Source organism: Uloborus diversus, chromosome 3, assembly GCF_026930045.1.
Source record: "Uloborus diversus isolate 005 chromosome 3, Udiv.v.3.1, whole genome shotgun sequence".
Taxonomy (NCBI): domain Eukaryota; kingdom Metazoa; phylum Arthropoda; class Arachnida; order Araneae; family Uloboridae; genus Uloborus; species Uloborus diversus.
In genome coordinates this window covers 146,616,639-146,640,111 of record NC_072733.1, presented here as the reverse complement: position 1 = coordinate 146,640,111, position 23,473 = coordinate 146,616,639, and the positions used below count along the sequence as shown (strand labels likewise).

Below are 23,473 nucleotides of genomic sequence, written 5' to 3'. Positions count from 1 at the left end.
AAAGCTTGCTTAAAATAATATCAAAAAGACAGTGTTAAACGCGTACATAAATAGCAATGCTAATTGCAGAAACGTTTTTTTTTGTGGTTACCAAGAACCTTTTTTGTAATTCTAAAAACCATAATGTTTTCTCTTTTTTTTTTTTTTTTGGCGCTAATTTATATTTGAGACTGAAAGGTCTGAAATATTTAAGAATATATTTCGCCAATTAAACTATGAACGAAAATTTGCCAATAATGCTAACAACTCTATATTTTTCCTACTTCAGTTTGCGTTCCATCATTGTAATTTTGAATGCAGTTTCAATTTTAGATAATAGTGACCTTGCATTGTTTGAAAATGCACCAAACCTAAACACTCGCTTGATTTGGAGAAAAACAACGTAAGTCTTTCACACTTCCTTCCAAGAAAAACTAAATTTAAACCAGAATTATCGATTATCCAATCCAAGGAAAGGTTTCTCGAAAAGAAGAACGACGTTTGCATATTGTGTAGATGCTTTTACTCTGCGTTATGAAGAATATATGCATGTAGACTTTTTTTGCAGGACTTCTGAGAAGTTTCTGAGCTAAGTAAGTGAATTTTTTGTACTTTAAAGGCTCATTTACGGATTATGTTAATGAATTAAATGAAAAATTGAAAACCAAATTTTTGATCCAGAGACGGTATTCTGCATTGCATACTACTTGAAATAAAGTGTAACGTAAAACATCGGTTTTCAATGTGGGGCAAGTCCGTCTCTTGGGGATCTTTAGGGGGTGATGGGGGGGATAGGGAAACAATGCAGTTTCCAAACACATAACAAAATTTAAATACGATGTTATTATGAACAATGATAATAATAATACAGCTTTAATTTGTTTACAGCTAAGAATTTTCTTTTTCTTGTCTATGAATTAAGAAAAAAAAAACTCTCTTAAATATTATATTTTTATTTCTAAGGCATTTTTAAAATAATTTCTACGATTAATTCTAAATGACTGCTCTTCCGCAGAATGTAAAATTCAACAAATTCAACTTAATAAAGAACAATTTCGATATGAAACTCGCATAAATGTGTTTCTGGTTCAAACGGAACTTAATCTTCAGAGCATGGAAGTGGGGATGCAACAAAAATAGCAAACTACTTTCAGATCAATAACAAAGCTATATTACTGAGATTTAAAGCTTTTTTATTTTACAGATTTTAAAAGGTGATGATGTTTATGGTATTTCGTTCTTTCCGGTGAACTTGGATATATTAACATTCAGTCTTTTCTGCGGAGTTTGAGTGAGGTTCGTTCCGTATACCGCTCTTTTTTCACTCGTTTGGTATATCGCCTTTTTTTTTATCGCTCGCTTGGTATACCGCTCTATTTTCACTCGCTCGGTATACCGCTCTTTTTTGCAAGATCGAATTAAAAGGAACTGTCACAGCATGACAATTTGAACTACCAGTCGATATTTCTAAGAAACTGCCCCAAAACCCTCAGGCAAAATGTTTATCCGCATTACATATGCATTTTTAATGTCAATTGCAAAAAACAAAACAGAAAAAAAAATGCATTTGAAAGACCATTGTAATCAGGTCCAACAAATCCGTGCGCCAGATTACATGGGAGACTAAAACAAGTACCTTGGTGACTAATTCTTTTAGACCCAGAATATTTCAGCAAACATGTTACTCTGATTTTTTTTTATAAACTCTGAGAAACAAACTATCTCGCGCCAAATTTTGATCCCATGTCTTTTAAGATTTTACAATTTCTGCCTGTCTCTGATCACAATAAGGACCTTAAAAAATGCTGAAAATTCTTTTTGAAATCCACAACATGCAATTTTTAGTTGCGATCAAAAACTGAGGAAGAATTTCAGCTAAAATGCAAGTTTTCATTACGATTTCAATCTTGTTATCTTCTATTCGGAAAAATGACATCGAAAGCTATTGAATTTGATTTCGTCATCACTTCTTGTACTGAAAGGAAATAAACATATGGTTAGATTCCCGCAAAGTAGGATTGAAAAATTCTTAAGGCATCAGATACTCATCGAACTTGGTAAGTTTCATGCATTTTTCAAATTCATCTTTACGTAACAATTTTTTAAAAATGAATTCTACATTCTCAAATGGTGAAAGCATATTTGCTTATTCCCCATGAAATAATCTTTATTTTTAAAATGTGTTTCGTATGTTTAAGAGCATAAAAAATTCTGATGAAAATATTTGTTAACTAAATGCATCTAATATTGATGACTAATCGCGAGTCTTTAATATAATAAACAAATTATTTGGGAAAGTTGATATTCTTAATACGCTTTTGTTTAACATAACTTTCATTTGTTTTACATTTAATTTTATGATCCTCACTGCATTTATTTAGGGCAACGTGGCAATTCGTCTCTAAAAGCACCAAAAGTGAGAGGATTAAATTTTGCAGTTTTAGGTGAAAAATATTCAACAGTTGTAGAAGTAAGTGAATTTAATTGACAGAAATGTTCTCACCAAAAAATTGACTGAATAAGAATAATTTTTTACAGTAAAAATTTACGAGATCATGTTTCAAAGTAACGGTTCTTCGTCAGAACATAACTAAACTAGGTGATGATAAGGTTCGTACATCAACAATTTTTGATTTACAAACACATGAATCCAAAACATAATTTCGAATGCTTTAAAAGGGTTTTGGTGCAAGAAAACGCTAAAAAAGCTTTGAGAGAAGTAACTACTTATGTCCATTTTTCAAAATGGTTCTATACTTTTATAATGACGAAGATTTTTTTTCTTCATTTATTTACTTATTCATTTATTTTGCGTAAAAATACTCATTATATGCATGAAAAAAATGAAGACCGATCATTCCAAGTTTTTGAAGAAAATTTATTAAATTTTCCAAAATATATCAGCCAAACAGTCTGCCCAAAGCCGTAAACATGATCTAATGCGATTTTTTTTTTTTTTTTTTTTTTTTTGAGGTTCACTTCCACGATGACTCATTGCCCATGCCCATAATTACATATTTCGTTAAAAAAAAAAAAAGCTATTGTATAGATAGATTGTTGAAGATAGTAACTATTAATATATAGTAGCATAGTAAGTATTGCTGTGCGTCATGCGTTCGATACAGTTCGTAAGTCACTCCGATTTCACGCTAGAATATGCCTAATTGTAAGGTTCTGTAAATTGTTTTCGCTTCAGTTTCAGATGCGGTGGATAGGCACCTGAGAATAAGATATCGAGAGTAATCCTAAGAACTACTTCTGGCTATCAATATGAGAACATTTATGGTCTCAATTTCAAGCTGAACAATCTAACTTTCAGTTTTTCAGCAATATTGTGTCTCGCAATTTAGTCACACATATATTTCAATTAAAACGTAATGCCAAGAAAGACGCCAAATATAGAGTCCTCGCTTATTGAATATTTTATCACCATTTCCGTTTTCATCCTGACAGTGACAGATAGTTTCTGTTTTGCTAACAATGAAAAGCTCTCATGGCTCTGAGGTAGTTACAATCGCACAGGTGAAGCGGGCAACCATTACGAAGGTTTCACATGCAAATATGGGGAGGAAAAGTCTTTTTTTTGTTTTATATTTAAAAAAAAAACCTTAACAAGAGACATGTGTTTGCTTCTGCGTTCCAATTGGTTCTTGCATGACCATGAGCATTTTTTTTTAACTGATGGAGATTAAGTGACAAATTTCTGATAAAAGAAATATTGTTTTTGAAGTAAAAACTTCTTTAAGCGCTGGGTATTTTTTGAGAAGAGAAAAAAACAATGTTTCTGATATCGGTGAGACATTGTGTTTTCCGTTGCCACTCATAAAATGGAAAGCTAATTGTTATGGTTGCGGTTTATAGTTCACCGGATAAGTCTTCAAGTGCAATACGAGAATATGTGTATGAAAACTTATTGATTTATTCTAAAGACGCTTTTGCATTACTTCAAGATAAAATTGGGAAGAGCTTTGATGATTTGCCATTGATTTTGAGTGGGTATTTCAACATCAACATTGCAGATGATAAAAATCTACCATTAATTGAATTTTGAAATGGATAATTTAATTTAACGATGTCCAATGATTGCAATCTTAGCCTTATTTCTTAATGTGGTTTCCATAAACCTATAGTATCAGTGTTGGAATATAATAATAATAAGAATGATGATGATCATGGCGTAAAAAAATCACGATATTGAATACACTGTTAAAACTACAGGTTGCGTTTGGCACCTTTCAGGGGGGAACCGCTTGTTCACCAGCGGCACCCAATACGGAGCCGAAATCGCACCTTTTACAAGGGTGAAAAATGGGCACCTTTTAAAAGACAGACAGCGGGGGTGAAAAGAAGGAACCTTCGGAGAGATAAATGGCACCCTTAACTGATTTCTACAGTAGATTCTCTTTTCCCCTCCCCCGTATTGTGTGCGTTTTTTGAATATTATTGTGTTTATTGTTTGGGCTTGTGATATACAATGTCTTGGTACGTTTTTCACATTGAATTGATTTTGGATTAAAACTTGTCATTTAAGGCTTTTGATCACATTTCAGACTTTCCAACATAATTTAGAAGAGTTCATGACTTCAATTCCTCTATTCGAGTTGTAACCCTTGGATTGTTCAGTAGTTTTAAATAATATTGACATTTACTACAGCATGGTACCAAAAATTAAGAGTGTAGGCATTTATGGATAATTTATAGGCACAGCCAAAAATATTCAGTTATATTACAATCACGGAAAAATAAAATCGTTTCATAAATTGCAGGCGTTTCATAAACGTTCAAAATATTTTAATCAAGAGTAACATATAGATACGTATATATGGTTCGACATTTGAATATCATATTTGAACATAAGTAATCTAAAAAAGCACTTTTTTTTCTTTTTTAAATAGGAACTTTTGACATTAAAAATAAAAACAAATTTTTAGCATCCTATATAATAAAAAGCATTGGAAATAGAAATTAGAAAGAAAAAAAATAATAAACGTGTCTAGACACTGCATTCTTTTTTTGAAATAACACCAACGAAATATTTTCACGTAATGAGTCATGGCATAAAACACACAGAGATTTCTTTACAACGCGTTTTTTTTCTTCCTTTGCTACGTCTACGCAACTATTTTATTGAAAAGATAAAGACATTTAGAGTATCAGCTGTAGCAGTTAGTTAAATCATTGCATTTTCATCCCGGTTACTTATTAATTATTTCGTATAGCTAACAATAAACATTTTTGGGGAAAATCCGCGAGGCCGCTGACGCGACAAACAGGTAACACCATATATTATTACACATGATAGAAAAAGCCATACACCACTATGTTAAAACGGTTAACTATAAATAATAAGTAATACTCAGTTTACTTTGTTGAAACACAACTCTGAAAACACTAAAAGCCTGTTGGAAAGCCTTAAATGTTACACCATGATTAAAAGCCTCTACTTACGCAAGTTTTTGAAGTTTTGTCACAGAAATGTTGAATTTTAACCCAGTTTCGTTGTCTATTCAATGTGAAAATTTAATGTACCAACAACTTTGTTGCAGCATCGTCGTCCGCCATTAAAGTGGCTAAACTGAACTTATACCGGAACGCACAGCGCATGTGCGAGCGGGGCACCTTTTCGAAGGAAAAAGATTCAGCTATTGGCTACTGCGTGGGCTGATGGCCTTTTATTATCTTCTTTCATTAACTGAGGTGCTAAAAGATATCGGAACAATATTTCCTATCCTCCATGGCTCCCTGTGGTTCCGTCTTTGCACCCTAAAGCGGAAATTTTCTCCTATATGGCACCTCTGGTTATAACAGTGTATGAATAATGTATATAAATTTGGAAGAAAAAAATGGAATTTTTTTTATTTATATCACAATTTTTAAAATTTAAATCATATTTTTTTTTTCCTGAAATGAACTCCGAGTTATCTGGCATGCCTCAAAATTTGAACTTTGCGGCATGCTGGGTAATTTCACGGCGCGGCGTATCTGCTCTTTTTGGCAAGTCAGCTAAAGAGGGTTTATGCAGTACATTAATTGCGTGGAAAGTTCAGCATGTGTATTGTTTATTATTTTTATGCATGGAAAACTGAATAACACAAACTAAGAATTTATTTTCTAATATTTCCTTTATTTGCATGAGTATTTATTTTATAAACGAGTTGAAATAGACCAACCAAAATGTATATAATTGATGCTCGCATTGCTGATAAACGTAAAAACTGTAGCTGATATTTTGAATCTATAAAACGTTAATTTCTGAAACTACAATTAATTTTAAATGAAAATTAAACACACCTCGCACATACACGCGAGAGCACGTACAAACATACCAAATTTCTTTGGTATTTTTTAATTTTCCATTTCTGTCTTCAGTCTCATGACAGCTTATTTTTAGATAATGAAACAAAATTTTCGATTGAAAAATGATGCATCAAATATACCCAAAAAAAAAAAAAAAGGAAATCCTTCGAAGATTTCTTTTTTTAATTTTTGAAACACGATGAATATTTTCCACACCTCATAAAATATTTTTCGGAATGCCTTTACACTTGCAATATTATCGACGTTTTTCGATTTTTTTCTTAGCTTTTGAATGCAGAAATTGAGAGTAAATCTGGTAGGATTTAAACATAAAAAGTTAGGTTTTTTTTTTAAACATATCAAATAACGTAAAAATGTACATAGAACCAATACTATATAAATTATATTTTATTATACAAAATAACCTAAGTTTCAATTGCTCTTTCATTTTCCTACACATTTCATTTCAAATTATAATTTAGAATAAATCTGTACATTAACTGAGTCCGTGTGGATCAAACTAGCTTCTTTCAACGGCTCGTGACATGAATGAATTGAACACATTTGCATTAAAATACTTCTATGTGAATAATGTAGCGGGAAATGTCTCAAGTTTTTTTTTTTTGCAGATAAAAGAGTTTTATCATAAAAATTATGTCAGTTTAAAGTAATTAGTGATCTTTTTTTCAATTTTTTCAAAATCTATGATGCTATTTCTCAGAATAATAATAAAAATTTTCTACTTAATCAATACCTTATCACTTTTGTAAAATTCACGAAGCTGATTATTTTCAAGCTAAATGTTGAGAATAAAATTGACACATTGAGCGGAAAACATCTGTTGAGCTATGATGACGTATTATTGCACAACAAGATAAATATTGAAACTTTGAAAAATATTGATAAAGAGCAAATAAAATAAAAGGTCAGAAACACAATATTTGGTACATTGAAACGGAGAAATATATCTACTGTCACTGGTTTGTATGATACTCAAAGTTTAGTGCAGTATAATATATTTATTGAGTAACTGGCTAGTAAAATTCAGATAGTTAATGAACTCGCTGACTTAAACTATATATAGAATATGAAACGAACTTAAGCTCTTTCATGAGAAAACGACTGGCAATCAAAAGTCAATTTGAGATTCAACATTTTCTTCTTGATCACGACATTGGCCTCAAAAAGTTAAGGTACAACTGGTTTTTTGGGTCTAATTTGCAAATAAATGACCGTAGAATCAAAAATTTTGAGGATATGTGCATTAAATAGTTTTTTATTGAATGCGTCATAGAAATTTGTATAAGTGTTTTGCAAACACGATTTATAACAAGAAAAGCAATTTTTGGGGAAAATTCCGTTCTTGGAGAAAACAGCACGTTACAGTGTAACAGTGTTATGTTGTAAACTGTCAATCAAACAGTACAAAAATGGGTTCTAATAAGAAATGTGTTCCCCTTAACTTGAATGCATTGGCGGTATCGATTTTCCATGCTGTTTATTAAGTTGTCGGACACCGGAATAGGAAGCGAAGACCAGACACAGAGTAAGCTTGGTTCCAGCTCATGTAACGATCTTGGAGGAGGATTTAAAGCAGCAACTTGTCTGCCAAGATAGTCCCAAAGATGTTCTATTGGATTCAGGTCTGGAGATCAAGCTGGTCATTCCATTCGTTGCAAACCGTGATCCTCAAATACTCCTCAACAATACGAGCTCGGTGAGATCGTGCATTATTATCCACCAATATGAAGTCATTACCAATAGCACCAGCATATGGGCAGACATATGGATCAAGGATTTCATCCCGACATCTCAGACCAGTCAGAGTTCCTCCATGGAACACACGCATGCCAGTGTGACAACCAAGCGAGATCCCTTCCCAAATCATGATTCCACCACCTCTAAAACTGTGTCTTTCAATAGTGTTGGATTGCTAGTATCTAGTGCGCTGTTCTCTCCAGATCAGTAGACGCCCTGGACCACTCTCCAATGTAAATCTGAACTCGTCTGTGAACATAACAGAAGCTTCGAAAAACATGTTGCACCTTAACTTTTTGAGGCCAGTGTATTTTAAAACAAGTTACCAGTAACTCTTGATATAAATTGATGCATAATAGAAAAATAACGTATGTTTAAATAACAAATCTTCTCGTGAGGTTGAAATTTACTCAGTTATAATTTTTTTGCAGATGCTTTCGCAAAACCTTCAATTTCTGGAAACTAAGTTGTACTGACTTTCACCATTCGTATTTTAACCACGTCATATAGAAAATACAATAGTAAAATGGTTGAAAATATTCATAAAAAGTCCACCATTTTATCTACATAATAAACAAAATAATTTTTGTATCTTTTTTTGATACCAATCTACATTTTACGTAGAATTTTCCCCAAATTTGGTACAGAGGTAATTTTCTACCTAGAGCTCCAAGGATGAAGGGGTTTGGGCAAAAACTACAAAGGAAAACTCGTGCATTTGTTAAAACGCTTTAAATAATTATTCCAAAAATATAAAAAAAAAATCCCAGACTCGCACCGAAGTTCACATGGAAAAAATTATGAATTACATTAAGTTGAAACGGTTTCACAACTGATGAAATATCTTCTGCGTTTGCTACATCAGTTTTAATGAAATTGCACTAACATTAACAAATAAAGTACAATGTAGATCATTGCAGTTGTTGAAAGTTTTACAGAATTTTTTTTTTAGAGTGTATGGTCTGCCGAAAGGACACATTCCCTCTCAGAGCACTGACGCTTTCGTAACGTCTATAGAACGTAATGATAAAGTGATATTAAGTTTTAATTTTCTTTAGTTGATACTTAATTATGGTGAAATAATGTAGTGCATGTGGTTGCTCAAATAGTTGAACACATGTTCATTTATTGGTAATGGGTCAAAACATCGCGGCCGAAATTTCGCCGGACAATACTTCGCGACCAAAACTTCGAGTGGTCAAAACTTCGCGCGGTCAAAACTTCGAGTGGTCAAAACTTCGCATGGACAAAACTTCGCGCGGTCAAAACTTTGCATGGACAAAACTTCGTGCGTACAAAACTTTGCACAAACAAAACTTCGTACGAAGAAAATTAAATTAATCGAAAATTTTTCTTCTTAAAAGAAAATTATTTTAGTGTTAATGTGAAAAAAATCTTTAAATTACACAAACAGTCGACGTTAAAACGAGCGTCAACTGTTTGTGTAATTTAAAGATTTTTTTAACGATCGTTACGCTCGTTTTAACGATCACGCATTATAAAGACCATTCCATTATAACTACTAGTGGTAAAAGTCCCAACTTTATCCCTATATACTCTATGTTAAAATTTATTTAAGATTACTTTTTGCTAAAAAACCTTAAATTTTTAAAATTCATCTCTCTTGCGGCAGTTCTTAACTTCAAATTTTATCTTTTATTTTATTTTAATCATGAATCCATATATCATAGAACATCTTCTCCACATAATTAGGATTTAAAATTTTGAAAAAAAAAAAATTTCGATCATTCAATTTCTCATTCGAATGGAGAGGTGAGAGAATTATGAGTAACACCGCGGAAGACAAGGGGGGGGGGATCGCTTCTGAATTTTACTCACCAATTTTGAAAAATCAGTTTTTAAAATAGGATTAGGAATAAATGATGAAAAAATCAAGTAATTCATTATGAAAAATTAGTTTTATTCAGTGTGTGTCTAATGCGTTCCTGGAAATAATTGAAAAGTCCCCCTCCCAGCCCCCCTAACAAAAAAAAAACATTTTTATTGTTTGCAAAGTTTATCTGATATGTTTATGGAAGTTCATTGTTATATGAATGCGCGAAGTTCTCAATAGGCGAAGTTTTAGACACACGAAGTTATGATCGGCAAAGTTTTAGACACGCGAAGTTATGAATCGGCGAAGTTTTGGCCGCGAAGTTTTGACCCCAAACCTTATTAATTAACTACTCAGCTAAAGACCAACCTCTAGCTATTAGTTGAGTTAATTTCTGAAATTAGGCATTTTTACATTATTTAGTTCAAGATATTTTTCGCGTCCAAATCGTTTTCCGCTTACTGTTTGAACTGAGAACGAATTTGACATAAACGTTACATAGAAAGCTTATCATTCGACATTGTTTTGATACATCACTTTATTTAAAATGAATTTTCAATGACGATGAAAACTTTTAATTCGTTGTTGAAAGCGTAGTTTCTTCGCAAGCTCTTAGACGATTGGAACAGATGAAAACGGATCTTTAAGATCACATTTAAGATAATTATATAGCTCAGTGGTTCACAGTAGAACGATTCAGAGCTATAATTAAATTCAAAAAAAAAAAAAACATTTAATTGTCTGCGATTTCAGTATGCTCAGAACTCAAATTACGAGTTTGGTAGCAAGAACAGAATAGACCAAGAGCCCAGGGCCGTCAGACCTTAATTATTTTCTGAGAGACAAAATGCGTGTGAGAGAATAAAGTTAATATGCACTTTGAACATATGCATTCTTTTTATCTTGAACCGACGCGACGGCCAATTTGTTGGTATATCAGATGTTGAATGTACACAAAAAATTAAAATTTTACTCATTTTCTGAGAGCTGAATTTTATGTATGTTTTACAGAAAGTTGTCAATAATTCATAAAAAGTACTGCCAGAGATTTCTTTAGGGGGTAATTTTTGCCAGATGCTCAAAAGCTCACAAAAATAGCGTAACCTACCCTTTCCATGTCAAATGTAACTTTTGTTTCCCACCCTAACATCTCTGATTTGTTTTAGACATGTGCCTTTGAAACCAACATATGCCAATTTGCAGCTTCCAAGATCCAAATTCTGAGGATCTAGGATCCCTTAAATAAAGGGCTCCAAAATGGTTGAGTAGCTTTGTGAAACGAATTGCCATGTTTAGGCAAAGCGTGAAGAATTAGGCTATATAGCAGGAATGTATTACACAATTATCAAACTTGGCTAAGCTGGAATGTATTACACAGGAGCTCTAAAATTTTAGGGCTGCAGTGTGATACATTTTTCTTCAGTCTTAGCCTAAATATAGCAATTTGTTTCACAAAGCTGTTCCATCATTTTGGAGCCGTTTATTTAAGGGATCCTAGAGCCTCAGAATTTGGGTCTAGGAAGCTGAAAATTTGCATATGTTGGTTTCTAATTCCTTTCTACACCTCTATAAAATTTCATCCAAATCAGAGATGGTAGACTAGGAAGCAATAGGGCCCTTCACATGGAATACGTAAAGTTACGCAATTTTTGCGAGATTTAGAGCATCTGGTAGTACCGCCGACGGGAAGTATCTGTCATTTTTTTATATAAATTATTGACAACGTTCTGTTAAACATACATAAAATGAGCTTTGAGAAAGTAAGTAAAGACTTTTTTGCGTAAATTTAACACCTGGTACCTGTAAATTGGCCGTCGGCCTAAGATAGCAGGTATGCGTATGTTCAAAGTGCATACTATCTCTATTCTATCTTACACATTTGGTTACTTAGAAAATAAGTAACGTCTGACGACCATAGGCTCTCCGACTACAAATCTAACTGTGAAACATCAACGATAAATTTTTCTACTTTGTTTACTAAGTTTTAAATTGTAATTATTTTCTTATAGACATTTAACTGATTTCTTTCCGCTTAGACTGAAAAGCCAAGTGGAAAGATGAAGTTGATTCTGACTTTGGTTCTGTTTTGCCTTATTACATTGGTCAGAGAAGCTAATGGAAAACTACATAAGCGAGAAGCAAACGGTAAGTCCAAGATATTCGCAACTATTTTTCAGGCAATGTAATAAGGTTGAATTTTTTAAATACGTTTATACACTCTGTCGCAAAAAAATATATGCACCTAGAAGAATTAGAGCCACAATCATAAAACTCGGCACAAATGCAGTTTGGTAGCCGATATGCAAATGATTAAAATTTCAGCGCCAATGAAACAAGGCTAAGCGCGCTATGAGCATGTGAGTTAAACAGGTGGGAGAGTTTAAAAGCATGAGTACTTGTGCCGTAAAGCTATTCAATCGAATCTGTTGACTTCGGTAGACTGTATTGTGACTTAAGACGTAAACCGGCGGCAGTACGAACAGCTGACAGAATTGGATAGAGGCCGTATAATAGGCTTCAGAGAAGCAGGTTGGTCCAACAGGAGTATCGGCCGCCACCTCGGTCGGAGTGATATGGTAGTTGCTCGGTGTTGGCAACCGTGGATCGTGGAAGAGTTGCGGCATACAGACATTTCATAAGGTGTGACAGTGTGGAGAGCGATTTCTTGGGACACGATCACCTCTAGTTGTTCTCCAAGGCACTTTGACAGCTCGCAGATACGTGGACAGCATTTTAATGCCGATTGTTTTGCTCATGCTATCAAGTCGCCCAGGTGCTATTTATCAGCAGGACAATGCTCGTCCACATACTGCGCGACTCTCTTGACATTGTCTTCAGGGATACGACGTACTCCCATTGCCTGCCAGGTCACCAGACCTTTCGCCAATAGAGCATGTCTGGGACATGCTGGGAAGGCAGCTGCAGCCATCCCGGGATATAGGGGAATTAACGACGCAGTTGCAAAGATTATGGCATGATCTTCCGCAGGGGGTCATAATTGATTCGATGCCACGTCGTGTTTCGGCTTGTATAGCTGCCATAGGTGGCTTTACTACTTACTGATTTGTTACCTTTTGCATGCTGTAACTGCTTAATAAAATTATCTTTTATTCTGAATTTTTAAGCTTCTTCTTATCTCCTTATACACTACATGCCTGCCAAGTTTCGTGAGTGTAGCTCAGTTTCTTCTGGGTGCATATATTTTTTTGTGACAGAGTGTAAACAGTGGAAACGGTTCACATAAAAACGCTTTACATGAAAAAGTTGATAAACACGAAATAATTATTTTGGCCTTTATTCATTTTCCGAAGAATATTTTGTAATTTTATCAAGTCATTTCCGCCAGAAATAGTGGAGTTAGAAGCTGCTGTCCGTAGGCGGCCGCTATCAGAGCTTGTTGCTGGTGGGCTTAATCGAATTCACAATTTTTATCTGTGATTTGCTTACTACCCGGTGTTGCCCGGGTACTTCTCAATGCAATATATCTTTTAGATAATAAAATGGATGAATTCTATCTAAATAAGAGTAAAAAAGTGCACTCACACCACTCTCTAGGCTCAAATCCTTAAAAAAGTGTAAATAGCAAAAAAAAAAAAAAAATCGAGCATTTGCAGAAAAAATAGCATCAAGTAAAAAAAAAGCATGAGGAATGTTGTCGGGGTTTTGTCGTGTCCACTGAGACGTTGTCTGCGGTTGAATCAGACGGCAGTAAATCCAATATCTTAATGCAAAGACACATGATTGTCCTTTGCACATCATGTGGGGAAACCTCTTACGTGATGCTTCGAATGCGAAAAGCGTTGTTCTGCCTTAGAAGTTTTTGTTTACCCCAAGACATAAAAGCATGCTATAGTACTCCTCACATCCATTTTATTCTCAAAAAATCATGAAATATCTTCCTAGAAAGTGTCGTGAGTAAAATTCAATGGGTTTTATAATGCACAAATATGTGCAAAATACTCGTATGCTTATTGGACACCATTACAATATTTTCAGATTAATTGAAAATTATCCTCAATGGCCCGAAAGTTAAACAGACAGTCCACCGTACAGAAAATAAAGAATTCAGTCATTGTTATTAATAGACATTCCGTTTTACAGATTTTCTGGCGGTGTTTTTCTTATCAAGGTTTCACTTGTTAGGTAAACACATTTTACAAATTTTTGTTAAGTGTTCAAATATACGAGGGGGGGACCCAAAAGAAACCGGACTAATGGTGCGATGCCAATCCTAGATGTAGTAGAGTGTTCTCCAGCTAGATGGCTCTAGTAGAGATATTCATAAACCAACTGTGCAAGTGGCTTCAGTGTAGTTGATAACGTCTGATCGTATTGTTGGTTTTCTCAGGTGTTGTTGCTTTCCGCCTGCGAACTCATTATGACAAATTTGAAAGAACAAACTGTTAGCTTGAAATTTCGCTTCCTGCATGAAAAGTCGGCAATGGAATAGCTTACCATATGCTTCAACAAGCTTTCAAGGACAATGCTATGAGCCGTTCACAAGTTTTCGAGTGGTTTGGGTGTTTTAAACGTGGTAGCATGAGTGTTGAAGATAATGCTCGTTCTGAGTGCCATTCAACGTCTCGAAATGATGAAAACGTTGAAAAAAATCCGCCAAAAAATCAACGAGAGTCGTCGTTTTACGATTGACGAAACTTTACAAGAAAGAAGAGTGAGTTGGAGCTCGAGCGGGCGATCGGAAGAATGGTTCCTTCACCATGATAACGCTCCGGTACGCTTAGCCTTCACCATTAACCGCTACTTGGACTCTCAGGGGTGGCCAGTCGTTCCTCGACACCCGTATTCGCCAGACCTAGCCCCCCTGTGATCTTTTTCTGTTCCCGAGGATGAAAAAAATTCTGAAATCGAAGCGTTCTGATGATGTAGAGGCTGTAAAAACTGCTTCGCAACGGGTAGTGAACATGATCAAAGCTAAAGAGTTCCAGGGGAGCTTCTAACAGTGGAAAAAAAGAATTAACAAGTGTATTTCATCTAAGGGTGAACACTTTGAAAGAGACAAAAGAAATTTTGTGAATAAACTAATATATAAATATCAATATAAACAAAAATCCGGTTACTTTTGGGTCCCCCCTCGTACAAGCACATTCTGCAGAAAACGTTCACTTAGTATAAATAACTTTACAAAATATGTCTGCTTGCCCTTTCCATGGTAATTTAGTGGCATGCCATGGAGTAAATTTGGATAAGTGTAACTTGCGAAGAAAGACGTACGTCAGCCATATTTTATTTTCTTATATTTATGTCAAATTTTTATTTCCGTAGGTAAAAATGACAGTTAGACAGTAATATTGATGTCGTTAAAATTTGTCTAGATTTAAATTTTATCTCACACTGATGCAGGTAGTGGGAGCACTTATTTAAGTTTGCTGCTCTAGAGAATATAGAAATTTTTAATTTAGAGAGGCACAGTCGTCATGAGGGATAGGAATGGTTCCACTGAATATTAGTTACCATAGAAAGTTACAGTTAATATTTTAAGTTACCTTAAGCATTAAAAATGGAAGTAGGTGAACGTGAACTTATGGAACGAACTATGTAAAAACCTTCAATTGAACTGCGTTATAGAGAAAGAAGTCGGCGTGCACATTTTGGTCACTATCCGCGTCAGTTTTTTTTTAACTATTTTTTTTCTCGCCATGAAATTAAAAAAAAAGAAAAAGAAAGAAAATTAATTTGAATTCTGAAATTTTGAATTCAAATTATGTTTTTCGTAATCACGAACTGAGACAGGACCCTACTCATTGGAGTTATTATTTCTAAAAACAGCTCCTGTCCCCCCCCCCCCCCCCCAAGCCTGCCTCTCCTCCTGGGCGGTTACGTGTGCATAGTTGTGTGAGTAAGTGTGTAGGCTTGTGTGTGTGCGTAGAGCTGTGGGTATGCACGTAGGCGTGTGAGTGTGTGAGCGTGCGTGTGTGTAGGACAAGGACGTCTCCGACCAGGAGAAGCGGATAGCTCAGGACCGGAGCAGCCGCGCCGCGCCGCCTGCAGAGGACGATGGGCGGTGGTGCTGCAAAGGCTTCTGGTCCAAGCTGAAAAAGGCACGGACCTCAAAAACGGTCAAGTGAGAACAATAAGCAATCGTGATTGCTCAAAAAAAAAAAAAAAAAAAAAAAAAAAAAAACCCTCTTGTTTGTATTTACAATTATATAATAGACAATTCTTTTGTTTATATTTTACAAAAGCTTGTTGCAAATTTTGTTCCCCTTATCCCCAAATCGAAGGAAATATATTTCCACGTTTTGAAACGTAATCTAAAAACTAAAAAGTTAAATGATTCAAAATTTTCTAATTCGTAAATTTAACTCAGAACTTGCTCCTAAATACTGTTCTTAGTCCTCCTTTCAGCAGCAAGAAGAAATACATTTTTGAGTGAACACAACATTAAGCATGCAACATAAAGCTATCTATATGGGAAATAGGTAACTTTCAGATGCATTTAATGTACTTAATCGCCTGCCCTTATGACTCATTGATCGTAATAGAAAACGTAAGTCTCACTGAAGATTGTAATTTCTTGAAGTTTGAAGAATGATATATTGCGATTAGTGGTTATACGTGAGATACAAAATCTTCACTTTATCCCCCCACGGTTAAGAGAATTGCTTCTATTACACTGATACATATTCGTTCTTATCTTAAAGCATTTCTTCAATGACAGTTGAAACGCTTAGTGGTAGTTACAAAAACTTTCAATATTTTTCGATTGTTTAAAATAAGCTATCGAACTGCGCCTTTTAACTGGGAATGGAGCTTTGCTCAGCATATTTCACGATGAAGGCTATAAAGAAAACATTTATAATGTGGCGCAATATTTCATCATGCCCTTTTCAGTAGCAATCTCTTTGTGTCAAAAGTTGCATCACACCAGCTAACTGGTTTAAAATTATTGCTAGTCGGCAAACATGCTCCATCAGGTGTAATATTGCTTGAGCGTTAAAATAATGTAAAATTTTAAACGATTAAGAAATTTGTTTATATAAAAATGGAGCAATTTTATGCATTTTAAAACAGTTTAAATTTGAATTAATATTTCTTTGCATTTTTTCAAACTTTAAATTCTTACCCTCCCAAAACTGCATGAATTCCGTCGTATTAAATTTCTGTCTGGTTTTGCGGGTCTGAAGGTGCACAACCTTTTATTTTACCACCCATTGCCAATGCTTTTTTTAGTATGGTAGTTTATGTACATATAATAAACTCTATTCGCCCCTTGAAAGATAAATAATAGCTATGCTACTATGCACAAAAATGATTATTTTTCAATTCATTTGCCATATTAGTATTTTTACCTGTGATCTTTGATAACCTGGAGCTATTTTTGTTAAACTTAGTTGAACCGAATTAGGTAAATCATTGAGTAGTATAAAAACATATACATATTGCATATTGATTTTTTTTGGAAAATACAGTAATTGAATTGAATTTCTGTTGCAATTATGTCGTTTTAACATAAGTTTAGTATTCTAATACTAAAATCCTTGAAGATTGTACATCGATGATGAATGCATTATTAGTACCTATCTCATTTTGGTATTTTCTGTGCTGTTCATGTAGAAAATACCGATAAAAAATTTCGTTTATTGTTACGGTTTTATTACTTGAAAACGTATTAGCGAAAGGTAGCAAACAAATTAAGTAGAACCGACGGTGACTTCAACGCATGCCTGTGTCTTTGCAGGATGCAATTTAAGAAACACTTAACAGCAGCATCTCTTTGTGTTTGGCTTTCTTGCTATGCATGCCATAGGCTTGTCGTTAATCGGCATAAACGGCCACTGTTAAGGATACTTTTTGTGTTGATTGCATTTAAAATATCTCCTGGTGGTTGCATGTTGCTGACCATTTTCATTTGCTTTGAACCAAGGTTCATAAATTTAACGATTACAGTTAATCTTTGAAGAGACTTCAGTCCGGGCATTTTTTTACAGGCTTGTCATTCAGACCAAACTCATAACAATACGAAAATTCGTTCGTGTCGAAAAGAGCAATTTATGATTAAAAATATAAGCTTGAACCCCTTTGGATCTTTTTTAAATTCCAAAAACAGCGTATATGAATTCATGAGTAACAATTTACCTCTCTGCCAAATTTGGAAGAAATCCGACTAAAACTGGATTTGTATAAGGAACATACACACACACACACACACACACACACATGCATTACTATGATTATTTATATAAGGATCAAAGAACATTAAATTAAATTTCTATTGCAAGAATGAAATTGACCTGGTTTTAATAAAAGTTAAGTATTCTAATGCTGAAATAGTTGAAGATTGTACGTCAATATTGAATGGGTTATTAATACCTTTCTCATGTTTGTATTTTCTCTGCATTTAACGTGGAAAACACTGATCAAAAATTACACGAAATCCTTACTGTTGCGGATTTTTGAATTAAAAAATTTATAATTTAAGGAGCATTCAAATTAAGTAGAACCACGAGTAGCATCAATGGATCCCTGCGGCTTCGTAAGTCACAGTTTAAGAAACGATGTACAACATCATGTCTTATATCTACGGCTCTCTTACCCAACACGCTTTTCGCTTGTCGCTAATAGGCATTAACGGCCGTTGTTTATGATACTTTTTGTGTTCATTGTATTTAAAATATTTCCTGGTGGTTATAAACTGCAAACCATTTTTATTAGCATGGAATCAAAGTTCCTAAGTTTAATGATTATAGTTAATCTTTGAAGAAACTTCATCTAGTGCAGTTTTTTACGGGCTTTTCATTTAGACTAAATTCATAACTATACAAAAATTTGTTCGTGTAGAAAATAGCAATTTCATGACTCAAAATATGAATTTAGACCTCTTTGGGTCTTTTTAAAATTCTAAAAACCCGCTGATATAAATTCCTGAGCAACAATTTACCTTTGTGCCAAATTTGGAAGAAATCTGTCGAAAACTGCGGATTTGTATAAGGAACATACACCCCCCCCCCCACAAACATAAACCCATTTTCATATACATATAGTTAATTACAATATTTTTTTCGTTTACAAGAAATTTCCTAAGAATATGAACCTCATTGTGATAAAAAAGTTGAAAGTTGCACGTTTTTGAGGTGTTTGATTACAACGCTATGTTTTTCTACTATTTCTTTTCCCCTTTGTTGCGCTACAATTTTTTTTAAATATTAAAACTAATCGGAATTTTGCATTAAAATTTCGGCAACATATTCTTGAACCGTTTCACTAACATTTTATGGCATAAAAAAGTATTTTTGAGAAGTCTAAACTGGTTTCCAGTCTTGAAATAAATTGATAGTGATTGATTCTTGATGGCAAATTATTTTAATAAAAAAAACCCATTGCTTTCATCACTTTCGTTTTGTGCTAAAATTTTATTCAACATTTATTTTTCAGATGAAAGTATAGGGAATGCTAATGCTTATGTGGATGAAGTATTAGAAAACTTAAGAAATGAACCATGGATTTTATCTCAGTTAGACCCCCTCGACATTCCTGAAGTCGATGAGAAAAATTTCAGACTGGAAAATGGTCAAGTCAAAGGTCTATCAAGCTTATATAGACACGGAAATTGCACTCTTGCTTACAACGGGGAGATTGTTAACGTGAGTGCCCAAGTTGCAGTTAGAGATGTAATAGTAGAAGTTAAATACGCTGCTAAAGCTCTATTCTTTTGGATTAAAGGTTGGTATAAGCTCCATATTTTGAGAGAAAAAAAAAAAGATGCATTTTTAAAAATTAAAAATGAATGCTAAAACAGACCGTAATATTCTTCCAGAAAAAGGGATCGTAACTTTTTAAACATGCACTACTAGGTATATAGTTAATAGTATCCGGATACTTGCAAAAATTGTCGTTTTAGTTCAAATTTCAAGAAAACCAGAAAAATCGCTCTATAAGATTTGTCGTATGAAGGGCATGTTTCATTACATTTTCGAGTAAAAATTCAATTACACTTGTATTTAGAGGACAAAGAACAAATTGAAGAAGTAAAACATTTTTTTAATATATCACCCTGTATCGTAAAAATCTGGAAACAAGCTGTAAATTCCACAAATATTTTACTAGCTATGCCGAGTTACTCTACGACTTTTAATGCAATTACTTTTTGGAAGATACAAGCATTTCTTTAAAAAATACAGATTTTTTTCAAGTTTTTGGCTAAAGCAGAGTTTTCCAAAACACTTTACCATGCATACTGGAGAAACATTATACAGACATTTGAGGAAAAAATATTGAAAAAAATATGAATTTTTTTAAAAATCTATTTTGCACCGCGCGTTGGCGAAATATAGCTCTTTGAAACTCTTTGACTTAGCTCTTCAGAATTTCGTAGCTAGGTAGGGGAAAGTAGGGAGGGATGAAACACTGGGAGAGATAGGACACCTAAAATTATGCTTAAAATAAACATTGTTTCAAATTTCTTACTTTTCCACGAGATAGAACAATCGTAGTACCCTTCCTGTTAATGTAAATAATTTTAATTGCTGAGTTCTACAACAGTAATTTCAGTAAAGACTAAATTTCACTATAATTTTTAAAACTAATATTATAATAATTACCATCAATTATGTATACTTTTTTTTATGTATTGCACGCATCTCAAAGTGTCTTAATTTGTTGTTCTAAAACTTACAATGTTGTAGCATCAGAAAATAATTAGAAAGAAACATTTGTGTTCAAATGTCCCAGCCGACCTACTTTCCCGTAAAAGTGATTGCTTGCAAAAAAAAAAAAAAAAAAAAAAGTTGAGTATCGTAAAGATTTGGAGAGAAGTCGGTGATGTAATGATTATAAATGAATGACTGAATTTTAATGATTCTCGGATAGATCACAAGGGATTGTTAAAAATCAGCAACACTTGTTCGCAGTCATTCAGTGTTGCCATGCTACGATTCGTGAGGCAAGCAGATTATTTGAGGACACTCCCTTACCTTCATATGCTATCTATTTTTGAAATAAAAACAATGCTGGCTGTCATTTTAAAATTTTTTGTTGATGCTCCTTTTAGTATAAAGACGTGAGCTTGATATAAATTTAAATACTTTTTATATAGCGCGCCTTTAGATAAATTCGATACAATTCAGCTTTCTCAAGCGTAAACAATAAGTAGCAGCATTACTCCTGTTTTTAGTACTGTGTGTACATAATATCAGTTAACTGTTCATAGGTTGTTGTACAAGCTTTAGTTGCTCTGAATTATTCTTACCATACCTCACATCCGTTATGGAAATAAAAAAGGTATACTATTTAGTACGTTTTTTTAAAAATGAAATCTTGCTTACTCTCGGGTTTATACACCCTTGTGCACATTAATGGAATAAAGCCATTTTTTCTACAAAATCACCTTTATTTACATCATTTAATTATAAAATCAAAATCACCACTTAGTTACCCCCCCCCCCCTTTTGTACAACACCATTTTCACTCTACTGGCCATAGAGTCAACTAAAGTTTTGCGCTTTTCTTTGAATTCTTGATCTCTAAACATGTTTTTATCAAAGCAAAAATCATTTTTTCATTTGTTGTGCAATCAGATTTTCACTCACTGTCACAATGGCCTGCTTCTTCCGTGGATATACATGGTTAACAAAAATATAAAAAGTGATCGGATTGAGAAAAAACAGCAAAAATATGTAGAAATTTATAACACTTAAACAAAACACAATATTTATGACAAAAAAAAAAGCACGAGGTTATAGTGCCTAATCAACTGGTAGGCTAAACAGCTGTTATAAACAAAGATTGAACAACCTAAAAAATTCTAAAATTAAAAATTTCCAACTTGATTCCATTAATTCACATTTGGATGTAATGCAGGACATTATGCGTGGATAACAAAGTACAAATGTATGTGTGCGTATGGTTTTTGGGGTCTTAAAACCGTTTTTAGACAAAGACATGACTCTTACGAATTTTAAGAGAATGCAAATACTACGCAGCAAGAAATTTAGGCACGCAATATTGTTGCTGTAATAATGAATAGAACTACTATATTGTTTGGGCATGGGCTGTGCAACAAGTGGTGCACAATTTGCACATCTGCTAATTGTACTCAAACAGGTTGAATAACTGCACTTTTCATGAGTTCATCTATCTTTGCAGACGTTACATTCTAAACATAAACGGTTTCGAAACACGATACATAGTTTTCGCTAACTCTGTACAATTGTTTAACACATCAAGCTATTTTTAATTTTTTTAAATTTCACCATACTTAAATTTTGGTTTGTTTCATGTTTTAGGTCATGCAACAGTATCTGTAGAGGACTTAGCCGTGCGCATGGATATTTCTGGCAAAGATGGAAGAGCAAAGCTTGATTCATTCAAAGTAATTCATTTAGGAGAGTATAAGATCAAGAAAATTACTGGTGTGAGCGTTGTGTTGAATTGGCTGCTGAAGCTAATTGCCAATGGTGTTGCAAAGAAGTCCAGAGGAAAAATTATAGATGCAATGGAAAATGGAGTTTCAAAGGCTGTCTCGGATCTTTTAGATAAATTTCAACTACCCAAATTTGACAACGAATGATGAAGACAACAAAACATTTTTTTTCTACGTTTTTCGAAGTTCAGATGCAAAAAATATCAGTGAGAATATGGAGGATATCATATTTCAATTACTAATAGCCAACGTCCTGTTTTGAGGTTAAATGAGTGTTTTAAAACTGTCACAGGCTGTCGTTTTGTATTTATATCTATATGTTAGGAAATAAATTCAGTAATTAAAATTTTCAGCGTTGCTGATGTTTCTTGAGTTTTATTTCTAAAACATTTCACAGGCATCTAAAACACATGCAGACATTGAAAAAATAAATAAATAAATAAATAGGGCTCGACCGATGGCATTTTTTGGCCGATGGGCCGATGCCGATTGTTGGCCGATTGTTCAAAGATGGCCGATGGCCGATGGCCGATTGTTTTCCTCCAAATGGCCGATTGCCGATGGCCGATGGCCGATGCTGTTGGCCAATGGCAAAAAAAAAATCTAACAGAAATAAATTGATAAGATTGTCAGGGATTTAAAGGATCATTGATTCATTTCACTTTATTCTTTTCTACGAATAAGGAATTGTAATCCCCCACCCAAAAAAAAAAAAAAAAATCGACCTAAATTTTTATTTTACGATCATCCAATTTAAACTTCACAAGTTTTTTCGGCGCATATGTAGATGTACCTATAAGAACATATAGATGATCGAAATATCCATTTTGAACGCCTCCTTACTTAATTATAGCAAATTATCTTGTGATGTCTTCATGCGCGTAAACTTACACCACTCAAAAACGTTATGAAATAGTAAGTTGAAAACTCATACGTACGTAGTATGTTCTAAAAGTTCGAAGACAAGTTGTATAAAAATTTACCGTGAATAGTTCACATTACCGAAGTACATCTATCTACAAAATGGTCACTTTGAACGACTATGCACTTCGGCCAACGTTCGTATAGATTTTAGAAGGCCTCGAGGACAGGGACCGATTTGCACACTTGGATGCCCCGGGGCACTGACAAATATGGTGCCCCCCCCCCAAAAAAAAAAATATGAAGGTAATTTTTGTATATTATTTTGATAGAAAGAAAACTCTAAAATAAATTCCTGATTTTCA

At 33.9% G+C, this 23,473-nt stretch overlaps 1 protein-coding gene across 3 annotated transcripts; it reads left to right on the top strand.

Annotated features, from left to right (window-relative positions):
- The first annotated feature begins 431 nt into the window (after nt 1-431).
- LOC129218676 (uncharacterized) lies at nt 432-22,593 on the top strand. Of its 3 annotated transcripts, XM_054852996.1 has the most exons (5): nt 482-572; nt 2,361-2,449; nt 11,905-12,013; nt 19,262-19,549; nt 22,111-22,593. In XM_054852996.1, the coding sequence occupies exons 3-5, from the start codon at nt 11,926-11,928 to the stop codon at nt 22,392-22,394; spliced, it is 660 nt and encodes a 219-aa protein (XP_054708971.1). In that variant the 5' UTR covers nt 482-572; nt 2,361-2,449; nt 11,905-11,925; the 3' UTR covers nt 22,395-22,593. The 3 variants fall into 3 exon arrangements, with proteins under 3 accessions (XP_054708970.1, XP_054708971.1, XP_054708972.1); XM_054852995.1 differs by lacking the exon at nt 2,361-2,449 and having other exon boundaries at nt 432-572; XM_054852997.1 differs by lacking the exons at nt 482-572; nt 2,361-2,449 and adding an exon at nt 1,991-2,036.
- Nucleotides 22,594-23,473: the final 880 nt, after the last annotated feature.

What these genes read in the sequence shown, in the direction of transcription:
- LOC129218676 (XM_054852995.1), top strand. Translation starts at nt 11,926, where the DNA reads ATGAAGTTGATTCTGACTTTGGTTCTGTTTTGCCTTATTACATTGGTC. An exon ending in ACATAAGCGAGAAGCAAACG is followed by an intron (nt 12,014 to 19,261) that starts GTAAGTCCAAGA and finishes TTTATTTTTCAG; the next exon opens with ATGAAAGTATAGGGAATGCT. An exon ending in TCTATTCTTTTGGATTAAAG is followed by an intron (nt 19,550 to 22,110) that starts GTTGGTATAAGC and finishes TTCATGTTTTAG; the next exon opens with GTCATGCAACAGTATCTGTA.